The sequence below is a fragment of the Orycteropus afer genome, unplaced genomic scaffold (genome assembly GCF_000298275.1).
Source record: "Orycteropus afer afer isolate SDZICR_OR568_19922 unplaced genomic scaffold, OryAfe1.0 scaffold00029, whole genome shotgun sequence".
NCBI lineage: Eukaryota > Metazoa > Chordata > Mammalia > Tubulidentata > Orycteropodidae > Orycteropus > Orycteropus afer.
Genome location: NW_006921616.1, coordinates 10,680,068 through 10,696,879, shown reverse-complemented (window position 1 = coordinate 10,696,879; position 16,812 = coordinate 10,680,068). Strand labels below are relative to the sequence as shown.

Below are 16,812 nucleotides of genomic sequence, written 5' to 3'. Positions count from 1 at the left end.
GCGCCAGCATGGATCTTAATTTCTCTGCCATGTGAAATTTTCCTAAGCCAAAAAGGATCTATAAAATGGATAGAAATAACTTAATGGGAGTTGGAGTGCAATGAATTACTTGCTATGGCTTTTGTAGCCATAGTCTTTCTAACTCCCACCAGATTACTGGGTGGGACCATGCAAATAAGGTGTATAGAACTCCGATGTTGGGATTGGGTTACTTTTGTCACTCTGTCAGGCTTAAAATAAGCCCTCCTAGAGGCAGAGAAGGGCATCTCACTGCCATAAGAGAGAAGAGCTGGAGGTGAAGTGGGGTGTGTCCTTGGACCTGAGATCCCTGCACTGGACCTCCTTGGCTGAGAGACGCCCCAGAGGAGAGACAGTAGCACTGGAACCTAGAGGCACGAGACAGAGCGGCAGGCTTACCTGGCCCACAGAGGCCAAAGCCAGGCCAAGAGGCCAAGGTCCAGAGAGGTGTGTCTGAGGGCACAGCGGAGGGGAGACTGTCCTGATAGAAGAATCGTGTCCTGAGCGTGTTTCTGAACCGGAATTATAGGCTGTTAGTTTCCTAATAAACCCCATAAATGTGAATATTGTCAGTGAGTTCTGTGTGGCCATTGCAAACCCAGCAGAGAAGTAGTGAGTGCCGTGGAAGGGAAGGCGGAGTCAGGCTGGAGGGTGGTGGCGTGTCTGGCCTCATAGGAATAAGCCTTGGGCTGCTGGTGGTGATTCTGTCTTCCTCTTGTGAGGTTAGAGCAGGTCAGAAGATGCAGCCTCTGAGTCCTTTTCACAGGGGTTGTTAAAGGAATAAATGAGATAAAATAATTAGCCTCCTGTCTGACACATTAAGCTGCCCAATGGTATTGCTGTTATTGCTGTAGTTTCCTGTTTATCAAAGGAATTCAGACTTTTCTACATCTTCACATAAGGGATTTGGACTCGGTAACATTCCACTGCAAGCCTCTGTTAGAAGAACCCAGCTTTCATCTGTTTTTATGTGTTGAAGTTCTGCCTGAGGTTCCCCTTGGGGCAAAAAAACGGTGGGGGGTGGGTTTTTAAAACAATAGTTCTGTGAAGCAGTGAGACAGCAGACACTGACATTTTCCATTTTCTGAGAATAAGGTTAAGTTGAAAACCGTCAACAGATACGGACAGAAAGCACCACATAGCATGGTGCTGAATGGCTGTGGGTCGGGAGATGACTCGAGGCACCTGACAACAGCAGTCTTCCTCGGTGTGCCACCAGCACTCCTGACTCACTCCTGCTCCCCCTGATCCCCGCGGGAGCTGGCAGCTGCCGGTCTGCTTTCTGGCTCTGGGTTTGCCTGTTCTGAACATTTTATATGAGTATAGTCATACGGTATGTGGCCTTTCATGTGTGGCTTCTTTCACTCAGCGTGTTTTCAAGGTTCACCCATGTGGTAGCGTGTATCGTACTTTATGTCCCATTATCACTCCATGGTATGGCGTGACCACATTTCGTTTATCCTTTTGTCGGCAGGTGGACATACAGGTGGTTCCTACATTTTGGATACTATGAATAACGCTGCTGTGAACATTCACATACGTGCTTTTGTATGAACGTATGTTCTGTTGGAAACCTAGGAATGTTTTCTGGATACAAGGTGTTCTTACCAGATAGATAGGATTTGCAGATACTTCTCCCATTCTGTGGGTTGTCTTTTCCCTTCCTTGATCTTCTGTTTCTTGAATTGAATCCACGCCCACTCTCATGATTTTCACAGCATGCCCTATCTGTGCGCTCTGTTCTCATTGACAGCTACAGTGGAGTTCCTTGCCGGGCTCGTGTTCTTGCTGTCTGCTGTCCTCCGCAGGCCCAGGCTGCGTGTGTGCCTCCTCTCTCCGCCTGTCGCATACCTCGCTGTCTAGCTGCCTTTCCACATCTGAACGCTCTGCCAAGGTAGATCGTCCTCTCTCCACTAGACTCGTTTCGTCCGTGGTTGCCCTGATGACACAACGTATGGCATTTAATTACGTGCTGACTGTCATGATTTGAAAGGAGCACGCCTGAATCGCCGTCTGGCTCCTAGAGGGCAGGAACTCTGTCTTCTGTTTCTTTTCCCTCGGTGCCTGCCTGATACTCAGTGCACACTTGAGATGCGGGGTAAACCCATACTGAATACATGGGCCGTGTCCATATGTCATTTCACCTGAAATGCTAGAATGAAAGAAGCACTTTTCTTATTTTCATAAACATCAGGAGAAACAGAAGGCATGCATCCTTTAGTGCTCAAAGCCACGTTCTCTGCTAGGAGCTAAGGATGTCACTGCAGTAGATGCCCTTTTGTTTTCTCTAACTGCTGTCTGCCATTAAACTTGGAGTGCTGTAAAAGAAATCGCTATATCCAGGACATGGAGAGACCAGTGTTCGTGGGCTTGGAGAGTGCATGCTGGGGAACATGTATTCATGAGTATTTTGATAAGAAGCCCACCCTGATGTTTTTGCTTTCTTTTTTATAGCCCAATGCAGCTGCTTCTCAGAAAAGCGTTTAAAGTTGTTTGATGCACTTTTTACAGTGTGATTTCTCAGTAAAGAAATAGGATTCGTCTGTTCAGTCCTAAAACAAACCCAAATTTTGCATGTTAATTCAGAGACTCCAGGTAGAAAATTAATGATGTTTACATCTTACAGCAAAAAGAAACAGCAGTCCACACGAGAGTTTCCTTCTCTGCTTGGAAAAATCTGCATTTATTTTTCATATCCTCACTACTGTTGTTCGGAAATGCCTGAAGTTTGTCACACTTGATAGTGCATTTGTTACGTATCTGAATTGTCTTTATCTGTTCATTAAATACTTACTGAGCTCCTTCCCTGGGCCAGGAGTCCAGAAGCTCCTGGGTCGTGGAGGAGACAGATGAGCCAGCCTAGCAGGGCTGGCTGCCGCCTTCCTTATGCAGACAGACCTCAGAGATAGATCCTGGGGATCCGGTTCCAGGCCACCACGATAAAGCGAGTACACAGTAAAGCCAGTCACACAAGCTCTTTGGTTCCCCGGAGCATATGAAAGTTATATGTACACTATAGTGTATTAAGTGTGCAGTGGTATGAAAAAGTTTGAAATATTGTGAGAATGACCAAAACGGGACGGACACACACACACACAGAGTGATTGCATGCTGTTGGAAAAATGGAGCTGGTAGACTTACTCAACACAGAGTGACCACAAACCTTTAATTTGTAAACAACACAGTATCTGCGAAGTGGACTAACGTGAAATGCAGTAAAATGAGGTGTGCCTGTACGTCATGAGATAAAATTGCATTCCATATTATTTCATTAGTTATAATTGTTTTACTCTTCTAATTAAAATACACTTGAAGACAGTATGCTGATGTTGGTGTAAAATGCAGTACTTAAATTGACTATTGCCAAAATAATTTTGAAATGCAAATTAACACTGACTTCATTTACAACTGGGTATTTCTTAAATATGCTTGTGTCAACTGGAAAATAAGATCATGATTTTTTAATTTTTTTTTTAATTTTTTATTTTAAGAGGTTGTCTTACATTTAACATTACATGTACATTTAGTTTTACTCTCCATTTACCATCCCAACCCTAACCCAGTCTCTTCCCTTCCCTGCCCAGTAACCCTTCCCACATGCCCCTCATAGTTAGGCACTCCTGTGTGTCCTGCATTTCCTCCGTATGAATGTTGCCCCTCTGGTGCCCCGTGGTCAATTGCTCTAAGGGATGCATTTCCATAGAGTATGTGGGTGCGTCACCCTGGGTTGAGTGGTCTGCGTGTACATCTTGTTTGCTATTGGGCTGAGAGGCAGCCCCTGGGACTGAACTTCATTCCAGGTCCAGAATGTATTCCAGGACCATAGTACTGGGGGTCTCACCAGACTCCATCCGACCAGTAATGCTGGTCATTATTGAGTTTTTGGATTTTGTTCCATGTTATCCCTCCCACTCTATCCAGGATCTCCAGATTGGATCCTTTCCTGTGTGGTTGGCATTGGGAGCTGGGCACCATCTGGTCCTTCTGGTCTCGAAGGCCATCGTGTCCTAGGGCTGATTGCTTCCAAATGCCTTTGGTTTTTTTTTTTTGTTGTTGTTTTGTTTTGTTTTTACGATTTTTAATTCTAAATACACTTACACATAACATACATTCAGAGTGCAATTAGGGTTAATATATATCCTTTGTTCTTTCCAGGATTATTATATTATGCAGGGCACGGCTATGAAAACTTTGGAAATAGCTTTATGGTCCCTGTTGATGCTCCGAATCCATACAGATCTGAAAATTGTCTCTGTGTGCAGAATATACTGAAATTGATGCAAGAGAAAGAAACTGGACTCAATGTGTTCTTGTTAGATATGTGTAGGAAAAGGTACAATTTCTAATTTTATTAAACAAAGTGTGTTCCAGTTAGTTGAATGTCAACCTTTTAAGAATTAAATCTAGGGTAAACCTGTGAAATACTAAGACCCACTGGAGTTTGTGACTTTCAGGTTATAAATTAAAACTGATTAGGAAGACTGTCAGAGGGAAGTACATGTTCTCTCTTTATATATTTAATTATTTAACTTTTTCCTTATTTACTGTAGAATAAAAGTAGAAAACTAAAGGATATTGATACTTACTCATACTAGACAAGGATTTAACTCTTCACAGTGCTTTTAGATGTCTGCAGTAAGTACCATAGTTATTTTGTGGGGGATTGCTAGAACAAACACTGGGCCTCTGGTCACTCTAGTCCTGCTGGTCTTGCAGATACAGAGAGCTTGAGTGAAGCAGATGTTTGAAGGTTTGGATCCCAGTTGTCAGCCCTCATGTTACCAAGGAATAGAGCCAATGGTTATTCTATCGTGGCTTCTCAGGTTTACTGCACTCTGTTTGCTCAGCATTTACCCATCAAAATTCAATGCCAGAGTTCAAATACAGCCTAGTTTTAAAGCTAAAGAAAAAAATGTGTCTTCTGTCAATAGTGTTAAACTTAGTAGAGAATTTTTACTATAATTTCCAGTTATACATACATGAATAATACTGATTGATGATTTTCATAATAGGCAGTGCCCAGATTGTGAACATACAGACAACTCCTAATTCCCTTTAGGGTTATGTAAATTGGCCCTGCCTTTGAAACGATTAAACCAGCCCCTACTCACAACACATTCTTCATCACAAGCATCTCCACTTGATGCACGTGCAGCTTTTAAATCATTGAAAAGGCTTCCAGCCTTTTGCACTAAAGGCTAAATAAGAACTGTATACACCTGTGCTGACTGACCTACAAATTCCACTTAAAGAACAGGTCTCATTTGTAACCCGAGGATTGCCTCATATTATCATTTATGTTCTTTAAAGAATTCTCTTTTAATTCTTTATTTTTTGTGTCTTCCCTCTCCCCCTTTCTTTCCCAATAGAAATGACTATGATGATACCATTCCAATCTTGGATGCACTGAAAGTCACTGCCAATATTGTGTTTGGATATGCCACGTAAGAAACTTTATGTTTATGTTGAAGATTCCTTTGCTCTTTGAGGACTTCTTTTTATGGTAGTTTACAAGGCCTAGCAATATCCATAGACATGGAGTTGCCACGAGTTGAAATTGACTTGATAGCAGCTAACAACAGACATAAATTTGCCACCATGATACTCTTGGTAGACAAATTTTAAGTCCTTGACCTTATCAGTTACTGCCTTGGTATCTTCATACCACTAAAGCACCACGGGATTTTGTTCCTGCTTACAGATTAATGCTTTGGTCAGGGCACATCGCACCAGAGGCAGAGGAAAGAATGAGACTCAGCATTGTATATGGAGGCTCCTGTTCTTGCCATGTGGCAACTGGTTGCTTTTTTAAAAATTTCTTTTGCTGTTTTTAAAGGTGTCAAGGAGCAGAAGCTTTTGAAATCCAGCATTCTGGATTGGCAAATGGAATCTTCATGAAATTTTTAAAAGATAGGTTATTAGAAGACAAGAAAATAACTGTGTTACTGGATGAAGTTGCAGAAGGTAAAACAAAAATTTTTTTAAAAAACTACTCAAAAAAGAGGAAAGAGAGGGAATGAAAACCAGAGCTTGGAACTGGTTCATTCACAGGTGGTGCAGTGAAATCAAAACAAACCCAAATTTGTAAAATGTGGGTGTATAAGAACAGGAAAAGTTAGAGGTAGAAGCCCTGGAATGGGAGACTCAAGAGGCATGGTGAGCCCTTTCAGGAGCATAATGCAGGAGATTGGATTATTGCTCATACTGTGGAGAGCAACACACACTCAGAGTGACATGGTGGACCACCATCTTTGAGCCGGGCACTGTTGTTTCTGACTCTGCTGGCCCACAAGAGACTTGGTTGCTATGTCACACACACACTGCCCTCATTTACCAGCAGATGTCAACTCATAATTTTTCAGAGATACAACCTTATGTTACAAATTTGAGTCTGTTCCATCTTTGCTCTGTCGCCCATGACTGAACTGTAAAGAACATGATTAAAGCCCTGAAGAAAACTACTTTGGGGGCTCTATTTGGTAATTACTTTATCCCTACTGTTATTTTGGTGGCACAGTGGTTAAAGCATTCGACTGCTAACTGGAAGTTCTGTGGTTCAAACCCACCATCTGCTCTGTGGGAGAAAGAGGAGGCAGTCTACTTCTGTAAAGATTTACAGCCTTGGACACCCTCTGGGGCAGTTCTACCCTGTCCTGTCGGGTCACTGTGAGTCAGAACCCACTTAATGGCAGTGGTTTGGTTTTGGTTTGGGACCATTCTACAGGTTTAGAATTAGTACTTATTTTACGAAACCCATTTTTTATATCACATTCGGCAACACCTCCATGTAATTGCTTCCTTCCCGCCCCGTGAATTTGGCCACGAGCCAGCTGTACAGCTGTGCAAACAGTTGTCCGGTGAGCACTCTCTCCCAGGATCAGAGAGAGAAAACAGAAATTTTGAGGCCCTGGTAGAGAAAGAGTTGTCCTTTTCTTTCCCTTTGATGAACATAAGCCAGTGGTTTTAAAATTCTGTGTGATTTAAGGATATGATCCTAGAGGCCTGCAACCATGCCTTCCATTTCTTTTTGTTTCCTCCACTGTCTGCTTAAGGCTGTCTGTACTCTTGTCAGATGCTGAGTCAGTACTTACTACATCCATAGATTGCAACCTGTTTTTAAAGTGCCATTTAATAAGCCTGTCCGAAAGAAAGTGGCAGTTTGCGTCTGAGGCACCTGTGTCTCACTGACCACCGTGTATCACATTTGCTTAGTTTTGTGTTTTTCTCAGTGTAGCTGTCTGAGCTAGGTCACTTGACTTAACCACTTTTCCGTTTGACAGACAGCCGTGGCTGCGGGCCCCCTCCCTCTCCCTCTCCCCCTCCCCCGACAGACAGACACACACACACACACACACACACACACCCCACTTCAGCCAGAGACTTCTGCTTTTTTCTTGCTTACATATTGGACTTCCATGTAACATCTCATCTGAAGAAAAGGTTCTTCTTGAAAGAAAAACATTGATGCCTTCAGACTCTTGTCAGTTACTTTCAAACTGAGATCTCTAAAGGTGCTGCTGAGGCTTTACAAATGTTTTATTCTGGTTCCATACTTTTAAAACATACATTAACTATTTTAAAGCTTAATAAAAAGCACCATGCTCTCCTAGATATGATAAATACCAAGTTGTCATGGCAACAAGCATCATCCCAGTATGTACTGTGAGTTAAACATCCTGTGTATTTGAACTTCTAAACTTCTTAGGAAGGTTTGCTTTTCACTGGTCTGTTTTAGACCTGCCATGTCTGCTTCATTGAAACTGCCCAGGTAAGGAATCCTGCAGCACAGATGTAACCACTCTTGTCAGTGCCCAAAACATTTCCATCATGGGTAGTGGCTAACTAATTGTGCAAAATAAGTAAGAGCTCAACAGGAATAGGATAATACAATAAAGTTAGATTTGGCATGTATTTTCTAGGGTGCTTTATATATGACTTTTTTTTTTTTTTTTAGTTAAGAGTAAGAGTATTTGTTAAGAAATTGTTTAAATTCATCCAAACTTGAAACAATTTCCTGCTCTTCCTTTTGCTCTTTGGATCTGTTCGCTAAGAAGTGTCTTGAGATCATAAGCCATGGAGTTGAGAAAAAACACCTTAACCAATTGCAACTGTATGCAAGTGGAACAAAATATGAAATAAATCCACTGTCCATCTGTAACCCCTGATTTTAAATTTTTGTACTGATCAGGAGAGCCTTCACAGGGTTGTATAGATCCTAATAACAAGATATTATTGCCTACCCATCTGGCTGGCAGGAATTACTAAGTCACCTAATGGCCAAGTTAGCCTGCACTTCGGGAAGCAGGACCTGTAAGTGTAACCATTACCACTGGGATGAATTGGTACAATCAGTATGGAGAATGGATTAGCTAATGCCTAAAATTCTCATAAGATGGTGTGTACAAGGAAGTCCATTGCAGCAGTGTTTGTCATAGAGAAGGAAGATTAATAAACTGATTTATTCATACAGAAGATTATTATTACAGAGCTACGGAAATCTAAGTTGATATCTATCAGTCTACGTTAAATCTTTAAAAGATGTGGAATGAAAATAGTACATTACAGAGTCATGCCTATAACATTACTGTTAAATCTGAAACTCTGGCACATACCATTTAGGAGTATCTGCACACTGGTAAAAGGATCCCTGGTGGCACAGTGGGTATGCATTCAGCCGCTAATTGAAAGGTTGGCAGTTTGAACCTACTAGCTGCCCCGCAAGAGAAGAATGTGGCAGTCTGCTTCTGTGAAGATGTACATCCTTGGAAACCCTAAGGGGCAGTTCTGCTCTGTCCTATAGGGTTGCTATGAGTTGGAAGCAACTCGAGGGCAACATATTTAAACACGGGTAAAAATAAAAATAAATATGAGACTATACATGCGACACTGGGTCATGGTTACCTCCAGAGGTGGAGATGGTAGGGTGGCGTTGGGACTTTGCTGTGTATACAAGTGTTTCACACATTATTTCTTTTTTTTTTTTTTTAATGTCACTATCTCAAGTAAATTTGTCAAAATACTGAAATAATCTTAGAATTGACTTCATAGGCATCAGTGATTGCTTTCTGTACTTTTCTGTATTTTCAAAATTTAGTGTATCTTCTAACATTTAAATACATTATAATATAAAAATTGAACTTACATTTCATTTGATAAAGATTCTGCTGCAAAATAAGATTGAAAAATATTCAGTGCTATTCTTTAAAGTACATTTCAGTTCTGAATTACAATTCCATGATTGAAAGGTAAAAAAAATCAATACCTACTATTTTTATTCTTTTTGTAGATAATTTGGTAGATGAGTGTATTTGTAAACAGAGTTTTGACATAAAATTATTATGACTGCTCTGTCAGTAAAGAAGTACGCTTTTATCTTTCTGGATTTGAAGGCTTGGAACATTCAGAAAATTGAAAATAGGATTCTGAGTACTGGCCTCCCTAGAGGACAGAGTAGACCTGCTCCAGAGGGTTTCCAAGGCTGTAAATCTTTACAGAAGTAGACTGTGTCATCTTTGTCCTGTGGAGCAGCTGGTGGGCTAGAACCACTGACCTTTTGGTTGGCAGCAAATGCTTAACTGCTCTGCCACCAGAGCTCCTCTTAAGACATTAGGGATTCATTAATAGACTTCTAGAAGATAGAAGGCTAAAAACGGACCTTTAGGAGTGAGGTACTCATAGCTGTTTGTTTCATCTGTTTGTTTGCTGCTCAGTGCTATATACATAGCACCTAGAACCGTGCAGGGATATAGTGGGTGCTTAGTAAACAGTGGTTGAGTGAATGAACCGTATGGAAGATATAACCTAAGTAGTATAAAGGTCTTGGCCTAGATATTTAAACCACAACTAAGTGATCGGTAACCTTCAAATAATAGCTACTTCTTTTTTAGATATGGGTAAGTGTCACCTTACCAAAGGCAAGCAGGCTCTAGAGATTCGAAGTAGTTTATCTGAAAAGAGAGCACTTACTGATCCAATCCAGGGAACAGCTCACTCTGCAGAATCACTGGTGCGGAATCTCCAGTGGGCCAAGGCTCATGGTACGGTAAGCTCTGCGTTCTGTGGGATGTTTTCTATAATACACGTATGTGAAATCATGAAGGTCTTTTCTCCTGTATAAGCAGCTTTCCTCCCGACTTTGTGGAAATATTTTGGCCTCGTGGATGAACCCAAGACTTAAACAGTCGTCCCAGTTGTAAATATTACACTGATTGGTTTGATGTTGGGAATATTAACTTAAGCCATCATTTTCACCACTGGTAAAACTAAAATATGGTTGTTTTTAAGTTCAGGGTTTTTAAAATGGGTTAAATTCTAGTTTGGCCCACAAGCACCACCTTACTCCTCTATTTTCACCTGTTGGAGTTGGCGGCCTGGGCTCTGAGCCTGGCTCTTGCACTTAATAAACACATTGTCTCTAAAACGGGGACAGAATACACTACCTGCTTCCTAGGGTTCTTGGGATGGAGACAGGGTGCTCGGCACCTGGTGGAGGCAGGAAGCACTCTGGGCCTGCTGTCTGACACTGGGCTCCAGAGGGCTGGGCGGGCAAGAAGGGAGTGGAAGTGACAACTGCATCTGTAGCCTTACTGCCTTTAGACAGCTCTGTGTGGTTTAGTGACACAGTGAATTTTTACTGAAATAAAGATTTTGATTTTCTGTGAGTTCTAAGTATATGCTATGAATTTATTATGAATAATTAAAAATAAATTGTATTTGTTTAACTCTTACAACCAGTCCTTCTTTTCATAATTGTCTGCTCTCTAAGATATATTTTGGGTAAACTAACTGGGCTTTTTATTCCCCCTTTTTTTTAAATTACATAGGTACTATGTTTTTGAGTAAAAGAAAAACCGTGTCCTATTTTCTGCCTCATAAGGAATATTACAACAGGCTACAATGTAAAATGCCATAAGTATATTGTCTTGACAATCCAGATGAGTGGATAAGTAAATTTAATTGAATATCTTTTCCTGAAAAAAAAAAAGTCTAAAAAATAGTAACAAAATCTCAGTGGTAAAGATCAGTAGTAAACAAAACTTGTTGAAAACTAAAAGGACAGATAGAAAGTATGTATAGTAAATTTGATAAGTGGGTAATTCCTTTGTGATAAATACCTAATGTAAAATAGTAAGAGAAAAACTTTAAGACCCCCTCAATAAAACAAGCAAATTCAACAATCCAAACAGTTGTGAATACATTAATAATTGAGAAATAAATACAGAAAATGACAAATTTTAGTAGTAATTAGAGAAAAGAAAAGCCATGATTTTCTTTTATTTAACTCATTAAATAGACCAAAAGAGGAAAAAAAAATTAATGCCCAGTTTGTAATATTAGTGTAAAACTTTTATGTTTCATATAAATTGAAAACTTTGTCCTGTATGTGAAGAACTATAAAATAGCTATAGCCAACAGTCCTAAAGAATTAAGAGTATATGAAATATTGATTATGAGAGAAAATAAAACCCAGCAATTCATCAGTATCCAGAGTAGCAGAATGCTTAGAGGTAGTGAACTGTGGTGTGGCTGGACAGTGACATTTGCTTTATAAAAAGTATTGTTGTGAAGATTGAGCTGATGGTGTCAGTGTGTCTGCAGTTGTGTGTGTGTTCTTGGTTACTGCTATAAGAATTGTGTGCGCACGACTGTGAGACCAGAAGCACTAGCTGGTGCCCAGTTGCCACTGTCAACTACTTGGAGGGGGATGTAGGAGATCCTGGATAGAGTGGGAGAACAATGGGGAACAAAACTCAAAATCATTTTTTAAAAGGGGGGGGGGGGTAGGGGGACCAGATTTGCTGGTCTGATAGAGCCTGGTGGAACCCCTGAGACTGTGGCCCCTAGCTGCCCTTCAGGTCTGGAATTGAGCCCACCCCTATGGCTTCCAGCCAAACAAAAGACAGGCCTATGAGGTGAACATTTACCTGAGGTAGATAAGCTTCTTGGAGAGACCAGTAATGGGGGAAGAAGGGCTGTGTATGCACAGGGAGGCAGTTCGGAGGGTGGGAGTGCATGGAGGGAAGGACACAGGGACAGGTAACTATGGGGAGGAAGTGGGAGGGGAGCTGTTGCATTGTGGGTAATTGCAGTCAGTGTCATGAGACAAAGTGTATGTGAGCAGCTGTATGGAAAGTGAATTTGTTCTGTAAACTTTCACCCAAATCACAATAAAAATTAAAAAGGAAAAAAAAAAAGAATTATGTATGTACATGGGCAAGAACTACAACAGTGAATGGAAAGTTTAATTTTTTTGACCAGAATAGTGAGTGGGCTTTTTTTGTTTTCTTTTTTAATTGTGTATGGGTGTTTTTAAACCATGTAATGTTGGCTTAGCAATATTTTTTGCACATTAAAAAAAAAAAAAACCTCTATGTTTCTGTCCCATAAAGAATATTTTTTTGCTGGTAGTCATGAGATAGGAGCCCTGGTGGTGCAATGATTCAGCTGCGAACCAACAGATCAGCAGTTCAAGCCCAGGAGGAAAGATCTAGTAGTAGTAATATGCTCCTATAAAGATGACAGCCCTGGAAACCCTCTGGGCCAGTTCCGTTTTACCTGTTTTATCCTATAGGGTTGCTTTGAGTCAGAATCGAGTCAACAGCGCTTAACAGTGATCATCAGAAAGCTTCCCAAGCTCTCTTTAAGCACTTAAGTTGTTCTTATTCTTTTCTTGTAGAACTTCCAGAAAGTATGTGTCTTAAGTTTCAGTGCGGTGTTCAGATTCAATTAGGATTTGCAGCTGAGTTTTCCAACGTCATGATAATCTATACAAGTATAGTCCACAAACCGCCTGAAATTATGATGTGCGATGCCTACGTGACCGATTTTCCACTTGTAAGTCCTTTTTTTCTTTTGTTTAAAATACAATGATATATCCTCCCTTATTTTAAATTTTTTTAAAAATTAAGTTAAAAAAAATTATAGTAGAAAGACACATGCACATATTTATATTTTAGTAAGAGGGGTCATAATATTTGAAATCAAATTACCAAGATACCTTAAGCTTGTCGAATTTATAAATGTCTAAGGTTCTTTTAGGAAAACAAAAAAAAGATGCTATTAATTTCTCTTACTCTAAATAGGGTTATTAGGTGTAATACATCAAGAATAATTTCCCTTTAAAAACGATTGTTTCCTATTTATCGTTACAGTAGTGTGAGTCTTACTATTAGAACAACAGAAATGTAATTCTCTTCTTTCCAAGCATCTAGATGTTTGTTTTGCATGGGTCTGAAGAAGCCAGAAGATAATATCCCTCTTCCCTGCAGGGCTCCCTGTAGTACTCTACTCATCAGAGCTTCGTGGTAGATACTGCTAAATGTGGGAGCAGTGGTCTAGCCCTGAACCCCAGGATTAGGCAGGTTCATCTACCCTGTCTCAGCAACAGTGATAGCCCTTGGTGGACCTCTTTGTGTTAGGGGCAGAGGCAGAACTCGGGGCTTCTCTTTGCAGGGGCAGAACCTTTGCCAGTTGGCTGACTCTAGAAGAAAAAGAGTAGGGCTGACTTTGGCCTGTCCATTAGTCTTCATAAATGCTCCAGTCCCGGAAGTGAGGAATAAGGGGGGAGAGAATCGAGGAAGATGCTGATGGGGCTTCCTGCTTAAAAGGAAACTTGAGCAGGTTTGGAAGTGTCTGCAGAATAGTCTGAAAGGAAGCTATCTTTCAGAGGTAACTGTGCATTTGAAGTATTCTAATGTGGAGCTCAGAATTCCTCAAGGCTGCAGTGCAGTCCTTTACATCTGCATGTAATGAAATGTCAGTGGAGTGTTCGTGAGCTAGGAGAATTCATAATCTACCGGAACTGCAGGATGTTAGTTTCACTGTTTGAGTCCTGCCTAAGGAGTGAACCTACTCAAGCCACATTTCATTAGGGTGATACTTGTTAAGAGGATTTGTGCTGTTGACTTACTTTCATTATTAACTTTTGCTCGTTTTCACAGGACCTAGACATTGATCCAAAAGATGCGAATAAGGGGACTCCAGAAGAAACTGGCAGCTATTTAGTCTCACGGGATCTTCCCAAGCACTGCCTCTACACCAGACTCAGCTCACTGCAGAAGTTAAAGGTGATGACTTTTCCAACTCACAGTGACTGATGGAGAACTGTGAAAGCGAAAACTCATTTTGGCATGTGAACCTCATGTTAGTCCATAAATGTGCTACTTCATTGGGGGTTAATTTGAAGGAGAGATGAGAAAGCTACTGTAGGTCTTAGCAGGGACCCTTTCGTATTGCATTCTGTCCCAGATAGTGGCCTGAGGCTGCTTGCATGAGAGTAGATGCTGTTACCCTCCAGATCCTTGAAAAGTTACGGTCGGAGAGCAGATTCTATTTTTAAATGTCTTAGTATTTGTAGTTGATCATTTCCTAGTTCTGTGACTTTCCACAAAACACAGAGCAGATTAGAACTGGAATTTATTTTAATCTTTTTTTCATTTCTATTTGTCTTAAAAATGGGAAACTACTTCTACATGGTTGAGTTTTCTAATAAAAGCCCGTGTGCTTGCCAAGCTTGAATTTTTCATTTATCCGTAGCTGTGTGACCACATACTGTATCAGCCAAGCCCTCAGGGAGTGAAATGAGGTCCTGCTGACAGTTACACAAGGACGACACGCATACCCCAGCTGTCACCTTGTCCATAGCTGATCCACTGAAATTCTCCTCTCAGAAATTTAACCCACTGTGAGATTCAGTTATATTTCTCTACCTCTGATGGCAGATGATTGTTTCATCATATTCTTCAAAGAGTGTAAGCTTTTGACCTAGGTGTAAAGTCCACATTATTTTTTCTTGAAAGGGTAATTTCCCCGTCTCCAAACACTGGGAAGGATAAGTGTCCCACTCAACCCTAGTATTTGGAAATTACCTTTTTGTGGTTCATCAGGATTTTGCCTGGGAGCTCTGGTGGCATAGTGCCTAAGGCATTTGACTACTAACCAGAAGGCTGATGGTTCAAACCCACCAGCCACTCCTCAGAAGGAAGATTGGGCTTTCTACTTCCGTAGAGATACCACCTCAGAAACCCAAGGAGGAGTCAGTGAGTCAAATTGACTCAATGGTAGTAAGTTTGGTTTTTGTTTTTGTATGGTTGCCTGCTTTTAGTTGTAAACTAGAATTTGCTGAACTCCAAGAATTAGTATTGGAAGGGGGAAAAGGAAGATAATTAGAGCTGCCTCTCTCAGCTTAGGAGGCAGCAGAAAGGATGCCTTGAGGATGTGGAGCCTGGGCCGGAGGGTGAGAGAGGGATTTTTGTCGTTTTGATTTGGTTTTTGATAAGTGATGTTTTAAAGGTTGTTATACTTTGACTAAGTAGCCCTGGTGGTACAACGGTTAAGCGCTCTGCAGGAGAAACACCTGATGAGGTGGTCTGCTTCTGTAAAGAAGACAGCCTAAAAACCCTGTCACATGGGGTCAGTGTGAGTTACAGTTGACTCAGAGGCACCTAACAGCAGCACACTTTGACTATAGATAAAAAGCAACACACTTCGTTTCTCTTCTTTTTCAGGAACATCTGGTCTTCACAATTTGTTTGTCGTACCAGTATTCAGGATTGGAAGAGACTGTAGAGGAAAAGCAGGAAGTGAATGTCGGGAAGCCTCTCATTGCTAAATTAGACATTCATCGAGGTTTAGGAAGGAAGACGTCCTTTCAAACTTGTCTCATGTCAAATGGCCCTTACCAGAGCCCTGCATCCAGCCAGGGGGCAGCTGGACACTATTGTTCTTCTCAGGATTCATTCCATGATGTTTACCACTCACATGCTGGCAACTCAGGTCACGCTGTGCCGTCAGATAGTTGTCGTTGTAGTCGGACCCCAGACCCATTTATTTCAAGTTTCCATGCCCACCATTATTCATCCCAGTTTGGTAGAAGTAACATCCCTGTAGAGACAACTGATGAAATACCGTTCAGTTTCTCTGACAGGCTCAGAATTTCTGAAAAGTGATCTCCTCGCTTTTGAAAGTTAGCATAGCACTAGATGCCTCACGTGCAACAGAGCTGTACAGTGGCAGTGTGGAGGAGGAACACGTGTCCACAGACCAAGAGAATGCATAACAGTGGTTCCATAACAAGCTCGGGAGCGTCCGCTTTGAGATCTTGGGATTGTACTTTTAGCCACAGACTTCCTCCTCTTCTCTTCTAAGATGTTTTTGAATTGGTTGATTTGCTCTTTAAGAATGAAGCATGGGTGTGGGTGTGTTTATATATTATGTACTGAAAATGTTTTCATTATGACCACTCTGAAGAGCAGTGGGGATGGCATGGCTATGGAGCAAGTCACTGTGTTTTTAGAACCAGAGTGAACTTGGTGATCATCAGACTGAACCTAATTGTATCAGTGGAAGAAACAAGTGGAAGCATTGTGTCTGAGGCAGAGGCAGCGCCAGAACTGAGGCCTCTGGGTGCTGTCCCAGTGTTTATTCACTACACGCCCTGCCTCCCTGATAGGGTCCACGATAGGTACTATTTTGGTAAGGTGCCCTGATGCCACAGTGGTTAAGTCCTTGGCTGCTAACTGAAAGGTCAGTGGTTCACACCCATGGGAGAAAGATGTGGCAGTTTCCCTCCGTAAGATAACAGCCCAGGAGACCCTCTGGAGCAGTTGTACTCTGTCCTCTAGGGTCACTGTGAGCAGGAATTGACAGCAGCCAACAACATTTTTGTAGATATGTTTTTATATGTATGTGATTGGTACACATATCTGTATATGACCTCAAGGAATGTATAAACTGTAGTTTGTAATCATAGGTCTGCTGTAAATGTCAGTTAAGAGGTTTACTTGAAAATCCTGC

General features: G+C 41.3%; 1 protein-coding gene across 1 annotated transcript in view; it reads left to right on the top strand.

Annotated features, from left to right (window-relative positions):
- MALT1 (MALT1 paracaspase) overlaps positions 1–15,965 on the top strand; it is a 64,805-nt gene extending 48,840 nt beyond the window's left edge. Inside the window, exons 11-17 of the mRNA XM_042780245.1 lie at positions 4,174–4,351; positions 5,388–5,462; positions 5,855–5,982; positions 9,906–10,055; positions 12,695–12,852; positions 13,959–14,084; positions 15,525–15,965. Coding sequence (XP_042636179.1) covers positions 4,174–4,351; positions 5,388–5,462; positions 5,855–5,982; positions 9,906–10,055; positions 12,695–12,852; positions 13,959–14,084; positions 15,525–15,965 — 1,256 coding nt within the window. The remainder of the gene's footprint in view (positions 1–4,173; positions 4,352–5,387; positions 5,463–5,854; positions 5,983–9,905; positions 10,056–12,694; positions 12,853–13,958; positions 14,085–15,524) is intronic.
- Positions 15,966–16,812: the final 847 nt, after the last annotated feature.